The sequence below is a fragment of the Neophocaena asiaeorientalis genome, unplaced genomic scaffold (genome assembly GCF_003031525.2).
Source record: "Neophocaena asiaeorientalis asiaeorientalis breed wild unplaced genomic scaffold, Neophocaena_asiaeorientalis_V1.1 scaffold239, whole genome shotgun sequence".
Lineage (NCBI taxonomy): Eukaryota > Metazoa > Chordata > Mammalia > Artiodactyla > Phocoenidae > Neophocaena > Neophocaena asiaeorientalis.
The window spans coordinates 690,741-698,781 of record NW_020175103.1 but is presented as its reverse complement, the minus strand read 5'-3'; the positions used below and the strand labels follow the sequence as shown (position 1 = coordinate 698,781).

At 45.4% G+C, this 8,041-nt stretch overlaps 1 protein-coding gene across 1 annotated transcript; it reads left to right on the top strand.

Annotated features, from left to right (window-relative positions):
- Positions 1 to 333: 333 nt before the first annotated feature.
- LOC112412565 (zinc finger protein with KRAB and SCAN domains 4-like) lies at positions 334 to 7,684 on the top strand. Its single transcript, XM_024764303.1, has 5 exons — positions 334 to 1,015; positions 2,408 to 2,555; positions 4,245 to 4,327; positions 5,297 to 5,420; positions 6,441 to 7,684. Exons 1-5 carry the CDS (start codon positions 593 to 595, stop codon positions 7,301 to 7,303), a joined length of 1,641 nt encoding a protein of 546 aa, XP_024620071.1. The 5' UTR covers positions 334 to 592; the 3' UTR covers positions 7,304 to 7,684.
- Positions 7,685 to 8,041: the final 357 nt, after the last annotated feature.

Below are 8,041 nucleotides of genomic sequence, written 5' to 3'. Positions count from 1 at the left end.
TCTGAGGAAGCTCTGCTTTCTACTGAATTTTAGTGTCAATCTTATGCCAGCTCTGTAGTCAATCAAGCTTTACATCAGAGCATGGGGGGGGGGGCACAACAGCATCCTTACAGGACTGAAAGATCTAGTCTTATTTCTTATGATACAGAGCCTGTCATCCTTTTCTTCTCTTTCCCCTAACTGCTTCCCTTGAGTGGAGGTAAGGGCATGGTTGCTAACGGGTTAACTCGGGGACAACCACCGAGAGGTGCTTCCTAGAGAGCCCGGGAAGTGGCATTGATTCCCACCGAGGCTTCCTGTGCTCCATCCTCAGTTTTTCTCCAGCATCTGGAATCTGTTCATTCCACCAAGACATCCTTTGGCGTTACTTATTGTGGGATTCGGGGTGGGGTGCAGAGGAGGACGCTGCAAAGGCACGGACTACAGGGGGCAATCTGTGAAGTGGCGCCCCAGGGGTGTCCTGGGCCCCTGGACACGCGGAAGGGGACCACTGCAGTTTTACAGTATAATTGTGATTTCCCACCTTTCAAGAATTTTCCGAAGAAATACAGCTCCCAGCTAGACTGAGGCCCAAGTACTGCCTTGGTCCAGGATGGCTAGAGACTCGAAGGAAAGCGCAGCCTTGGACGCCCAGTCTGCAGAGGACCGGACCGGGATCCTGACCGTGAAGGTGGAGAAGGAGGAAGCCTCAGCCTTGGCTGCTGAGGCGGGCGCCCCAGGCAGCCCAGCTCCCGGCTCCGAGCACTCCCGCCAGCGCTTCCGAGGCTTCCGCTACCCGGAGGCTGAGGGGCCCCGCGAGGCTCTGAGCCGGCTCCGGGAGCTCTGCCGACTGTGGCTGCGGCCAGAGGTGCACACTAAGGAGCAGATCCTGGAGCTGCTGGTGCTGGAGCAGTTCCTGACCATCCTACCGGGGGACCTGCAGAGCTGGGTGCGGAAGCAGCACCCGGAGAGCGGGGAGGAGGTGGTGGTGCTCTTGGAGTATTTGGAGAAGCAGTTGGATGAGCCGATGCCGCAGGTAGAGAGAACAGGTTTAGCCTGTGAAAGCTGTGGTCTGTTTCTTCCTGAAATCTCCAGATCAGAGTGAGGGGCTTTTCTTTAAGATCCAGAAGTTCTCAGTCTCTTTTTGTACCTGAACCTCTTTGCCAGTAAGGTGAAGTCCCTGGACTCCTTCACATAATAGTATTTTTTAAATACATAAGAGAAAATATAAAGGATTTAAAAGAACTCAATTATATTGAAATACAGTTAGCAAAGCATTAAATGTATGATAAAGTTATATATGTGCTTTTTAAAATTAATGCACTAAATATTAACATCTAGAGACAGGCCTAATAACTAGTATAATTTCAAAGTGGCGATGAATGACTTTGACATGTACCTGGTTGTAATGTGGTATGAGAACACCTGCAGTTTCAGTTGGTGACAGATTCCTGTGTACTGCTTATAACACCTTGGTTTGTTGCTTGCATTCATAATTGAAGGAAATGCTAAATTTTGCTTAGAAGCTAGTAAAAATAAAGTTATTTTTCCTATTCACATTCATGGAATACGTGGGAGGGAGTCGGTGGACAACAAGTTGGAAACCCCAGGGTTCATTTTTACTTGCATCTTCCTGGATGTTGTATGAGCCTATTTTCCCTTTGCAGTATTCTGTGTCCTTGTGTGTTCCTTTCAGCGTGTACATAACCAGACCAAAGACTTCTAACCTGTGACCCTGAGACCAAGGTTCTTGAGTAGGCATTAGTGTCCCTTAGCCCTGTAACAGAGAAGAACAGAGAAGAAGCATTTCAAGTCTCGGCTTCAGGCTCTTCATTCTTTAGATATGGGAAATTCTAAGCTGCACATGAGCTAGTTATTACGAAAGTGACTTGAAAATTAATTAATGACAAATGTCTGGAAGGAAACTTTTATTTAATGAGGACATACCATGTACCAGGCCCTGTGTTAGGTGATTTCACACACTGCGATCTTATTTGCTGGTCTCCAAAACCCTGTAAGCTAGAAATTATTATTTTCATTTTTTAGATAAGAAAACATATTAGTATTCTCTGAGAACTTAGCCCCAATTCCCAAAGAGTTTTCATAAAAGCACAAATATATATAATGAGGGAGCACAGAGTAATGCTTAAGAGTGTGGGCGCTGGATTCATTCTGCCTGAGCTCCCATCCTAACATTTCTGCTTTTACCTGGGTGACCTTGGGCAAGTTGCTTAAACACTGTGCCTCGGTTTCCCCATTACAAAAATACAGATAATAAAAGTACCTAGCTCATAAGGTTGTTGCACTCTGCATCAAGTGAGTTAATATTCACAAAGCTCTTAGAAATAGTGCCTGGGAAATAGAAAGTACTAGCACATAGAGAGTGTGGTAGAAGTGTCTGATGAATAAATAAATGAATGGCTTCTAGGTCCCAGGTGGTGAACAGGGGCAAGAACTGTTCTGTTGCAAGATGGCAGTGTTGACACCAGCTCAGAGGTCACGAAATACCCAGTTCCAGCCAAGAAAGGCTCCACTCAAGCATGAATCTCTGGGATCCCACTCCCTACCAGACAGAGGTGAGTATTACCTTCTGGGCAGTATGAATTCTGCAGACTTCAACCAGTTTTATTTAAGGATCACCTACAAGATCTACCGATAGGTGTCTTATATGCCCCTTGCAGATCTACTTTACTTTGAGACTAATAGGGAAATTTCAAACAATAGTGGAAAGCTTTCCTAACCAAACCTGGACACGGTAAATAAGACTTTATTAAAATTGGTGTTTGGAAAGAGTTGATTTTTGTAGCAACACAGTGATCTCCATTCATTCAACATATATTTCTGGAGGCTCCCTACGTGGTAGCCAGTGTTGTAGGTACCAGGGATAGCATTGTCAGTAGGACAGATTTCTTCCTCCAATGGAACTTACATTCTAGTAAGGAGAATAGCAAATAAATTAATATGATTTCAGATATTGGTAAGTGCTATGAGGAATATAAGGCAGAATATGTAAAGCCAGTCAGAATATTCCAGAATTGTAGGATTTCTACAAACCAAAGAGTATAAATCTTCTAAACCTGTCACTTAGAACAGGGTGAAAATCACTCAGTAGGAAACTGTTATATGTTCCCAAGTGTTCCCCACGTACTGTGAACATCTGGGCAGATTTCCAAGACAAACAACACTGGGATACACCAGCCAACAGGAAATCTTTATTTCTGAACAGAGGTCCTAGCCTAACCTAACTTGTTTCCTGTCTCCAGCAGAGTTCACCTTTCATAGGAAAACCTAAAGTTCCCCTTTACTTCTCTCAAATCTGAGCAAGTTCTATATAGGCAGACTCCCATTTCCTCCTTTCTGGGCCCAGCCTCATCTGACTCCTCTTAGTCTTTCAGAACTAAATAATAAAGCACCCAGGGCTTCCCTGGTGGCGCAGTGGTTAAGAATCTACCTGCTGATGCAGGGGACATGGGTTCGAGCCCTGCTCCGGGAAGATCCCACATGCCGCGGAGCAACTAAGCCCGTGCGCCACAACTACTGAGCCTGCGCTCTAGAGCCCACAAGCCACAACTACTGAGCCTGCGTGCCACAACTACTGAAGCCCATGTGCCTAGAGCCCGTGTGCACTCTGCAACAAGAGAAGCCACCGCAACGAGAAGCCTGTGCACCACAACGAAGAGTAGCCCCCGCTCGCCACAACTAGAGAAAGCCTGCTCACAGCAACGAAGACCCAATGCAGCCAAAAAAGAAAAAAAAGAAAAAAAGAAAAGAATAAAGCACCCAAAGAGCTACTAAAGAAATTTTAACAACAATAAAAATCCTTGGGACTTCCCTGAGTGGTCCAGTGCTTAAGACTCCGTGCTTCCACTGCAGGTTGCGCGGGTTCAATCCCTGGTCAGGGAAGTTCCTCATGCCGTGTGGTGCGGCCAAAAAAAGAAACCACAGAAATCCTCTTATTCCCTCTCTCAGCAAAATTCAAGATTAAAGGCTCTTCAGATGGAATGCTTTGTTTTGTTTTTATGTTGCTACCACTTCTTACCAAGGATCCAGCCCATCGTTTTGTGCATCTGTGGAGTATACCACATCTCTTCAGGCCGTAGGATTTGAGCTGGCAGGGATCAGGAATTTTGGAAAGACACACTGTATAAACTTCTTTATGGGAATTTATGCAGTTTTTGAACTTGGACTTCACGGCTTACGGAGGCTGAATGCCAGGGAAGTTGAATGTCAGGGTCAATCTCATCCAGAGCTTCTTTCCTTCTTAGTTCTTCAGGTTCCTAGGCTTGCCTCTGGAGGGCGCTGCAGAGAAGATGAAGTGGTAGCCGCCAGGCTTGCCCCAGAGTCCCAGGTGAGGTGGAGCCCCTGTCCCTCCCCCAGCACCCAGCACCCTTCACTGCTGATGGGCTTCCCATCAGATCCCTTTCTCTCCATGCCTCCTCCACCCTCATCCTGGATCTACATGGAGTTTGAGTATTCTCATTTATCCCAAGGTTGCTAATCATCATCTGTCATTATTTTGGTATTCACTTAAGATTTTCCTGTTTCACTCCTAGCTTGGAGACTGTGCTTCCCTGCTCTTCCTAGCCATCTGTTTGATCAGCTCCTTCATCAAGGAGATTTTCTTCTTCAGCAAGGGAAATTTAGCAAATACAAACTGAAGATTTTGTTGTGATGGTGATGTAGTTTTGTTTTTTTAAGTATCATAAACTGTGCTGCTAGTGAGGGATATAGAGTCATGCCTGCTGCCCTCTAGGAACTTAAACTTGAAGGAACAGATAAGGCGTGTGCTTTTAGTCTAAGATTTAATATTACAATTTGAATAGTCTTTACTTAACCTGGATTTTAATTTCTTACCCAGTCTTTCATGTCCTGCTTGAAGATCTCAGTATTTGAGGCTCCGTAGAACCTATTTTCCCTGGTTTTTCCTCACCTCAGACCTAGATTTCACTGTATTTTAAAATCATTAATACAAATAAGCCCCCATCCCCACTTTGCCAAAGCACACCACAAATATTTTGAAAAGTTTGGATATGGTTCTACTCCTTTCACTGCACTGGCCCTTGTTTTTCCAAACCTTTCACCTTCTGGACTGTTTAGATGTTTATATGAAAGTATTGATAATGTGTGTATTTCTTTCCTTTAATGGTTATTTTTTTGACAGAGATGTTATTAGAGATAGGGTTAAGTAGGCATAAGTATGCCATTCTTGCTTTTTTGTAAAGAGCTCCTGTAAAGGGGATGCTCCTTCATTGCATGTACCCAGCTTTGGGAGTGATTTTGGACAAGAGGAATTACATGGAATTACTCACTGTTTCAGGGGCTGCTGAAAATGGAAGATGTGGCCCTGACCCTCACTCCTGGATGGACACAGCTGGATTCATCTCAGGTGAACTTCTACAGAGATGAAAGGCAGGAGAACTGTGGCAGCCTGATCTCCTTGGGTAAGACTAATGGGCACTGATTTCTTATAAGGTTTCCTGGCTTCCTTTGTGTATTAGAATCTACTAGGCTGTTAGAAACTGTTTGAATTATGTTTGGAATTAGAACCACCATTTCTGAATCCCAACTACTAACCAGCTGTGTGACTAGTTTATTAACTCTTCTGAGCCTTGCTTTTTTATCTGTCCTGCCAGTGTCCTGGTCAGTTCAGTTTAAGTGCGATGAAGGAGGTACAGCCCTTAGTACAGGTCCAGCTCACAGTAGATGCTCAGTAAATGCTGATTTCTTCCCCTTCCCTTCCTGTTGCTAGCCCTTATAGTGCAGGAGAGCTGAGGGATCTCTTCAGGAAGTGGGCCATGGGACCATAGAGTGAGAGCTAGAAGTGAGCCAGGGATTGAATGCAGAGCCTGGCCTTAGAGATGAGCGTGCAGTGCAGAGGTGCATAAGATTGCCTGGCTTGTCTGAGTTCACATAGCTCACTGGCAGCACAGTGGGGGCTCCAGCTCAGATCTCCCAGCACTGATGCCAGTTTTATTTGGCAGACCCTGCCTCTGCCTGGGGTGCAGCCAGAGATGACTGCACCTTCCAGTGGTCAGTGAGTTCTGAGTTCCTACTTTCCCTGTTTCTCATAGAACATTTCAGAAATCCTTTCACTTGCCTTGTTTACTGTCACCTTCTGCTCAGCCCTTTTAGTATCTAATCCTAAGCACATGGCCCTGCCTTACTTTCTTAGAACTTAGAGCATCTGCATTTATCCCCAGCACAGTCTTCAGGCCTCACCACCTTCCCTCCAATCTCTCCATTCCCAGATTGTACCCTTCTTCCAATGGCCCTATTCTCATTCTCAGGTCTCCCTCCCCAGCACCCCTGTTCTCCCCCTTTATTCCCATCTTTATTCTAATACTTAAATCTTCATCCATGGCATATATACACCTCTGTAATTCTTGCCTCCCTGGGACTCATCACGAAGCTCTCCCCTGTGGCAGGACATAATTGACAGTTGCTGGCCATTTGTTGTTCAGGTGGTGCAGTGCAGACGAAGATCAGGGACCTGCCTCCAGACGAGGACCATCCAGGACAAGAGTCTGGGCAGATGCCATGCCACCTGGGTGAAGCCATTGGCCAGATTCCTGCACGTGCAGAAGCTGGTGCACAGGAGGGCAGGTTACAAAGAAAGCAGAAGAGTGCTGCAGGGAATAGGCGGCATTATTGTCATGAATGTGGAAAGACTTTTGCTCAGAGTTCAGGCCTGACTAAGCACAGGAGAATCCACACTGGGGAGAAACCCTATGAATGTGAGGAGTGTGGCAAGACCTTCATCGGGAGCTCTGCCCTCGTCATTCATCAGAGAGTCCACACTGGGGAGAAACCATATGAGTGTGAGGAATGTGGCAAAGTCTTCAGTCACAGTTCAAACCTTATCAAACACCAGAGAACTCACACCGGGGAGAAGCCCTACGAGTGTAATGACTGCGGGAAAACCTTTAGCCAGAGCTGCAGCCTCCTTGAACATCGCAAGATCCACACTGGGGAGAAGCCATACCAGTGCAACGTGTGCGGCAAAGCCTTTAGGCGCAATTCACATCTCCTGAGACATCAGAGGATCCACGGCGATAAAAACGTTCAGAATCCTGACCGTGGAGAGACCTGGGAGAGTCAGGGGAGGATGGGAAGCCAGTGGGAAAATGTTGAGGCTCCCGTGTCTTATAAATGTAATGAGTGTGAGAGAAGTTTCACTAGGAATAGAAGCCTTATTGAGCACCAAAAAATCCACACTGGTGAGAAACCCTATCAGTGTGATACATGCGGAAAAGGCTTCACCCGAACTTCATACCTTATTCAACATCAGAGAAGCCACGCTGGGAAAAAAATTCTGTCTCCATGACCCATGTCTTATATGCCAGAGTTGGTGCTCACTCCTCGTTGAACTGAAGCCACCGTGGAGCCCTTGCTGACTAGAAAATTGTGAGCTGGGCTTTATTTACTCCCACACATCATCAGGTGTTTGTTAGAAAATAGAGACTGGCTGAGGTGAATTATCTTCTACATCTTAGAAGGTGATTGAAAAAAGAAAACAACTTGCTTGATAAGAGGCTATGGGAGAGTTGTCTGGAAGAGGTCAGACCTGAGATGATTCTCACCTTTTAGACTTAAATGGGCTTCTAGACTGGCTAATTAATCACCCTCGGCCAGCACTTTATGACGTCTCCTGGGTGGATGGCTCTGATTTGGGGGGCTGCTGCTCTGACTGTTCATTTTGCCTATAATGAATTCCTCACCAGTTGGTTGGATCAATGATGTCTTATACCCCCATTGTGCCTTGCATACAGGTGCTATAAACATTTATTAAATATACCAGTGAAACAACCTTCATAGCTCTGAAAATCTAATGTTGTCTAGATTTCTGAGGACTATCTAAGGCCATTTGTGTGGCCTTAGTCTAATTCTCTGAGGTTCTAGATTCTGGGTCTAGAATATTTATCTAGATTCGGATTCTAGTATATTTATTGTCAAATACGTAAGATTGTCATAGTTGGGGTGGAGGAATCCATATTTTTTCACCAGCATAGTAGTTATAGTAAGAATGCCTTAAACAGCTTCTTTATCATTAAGACATTGTGAG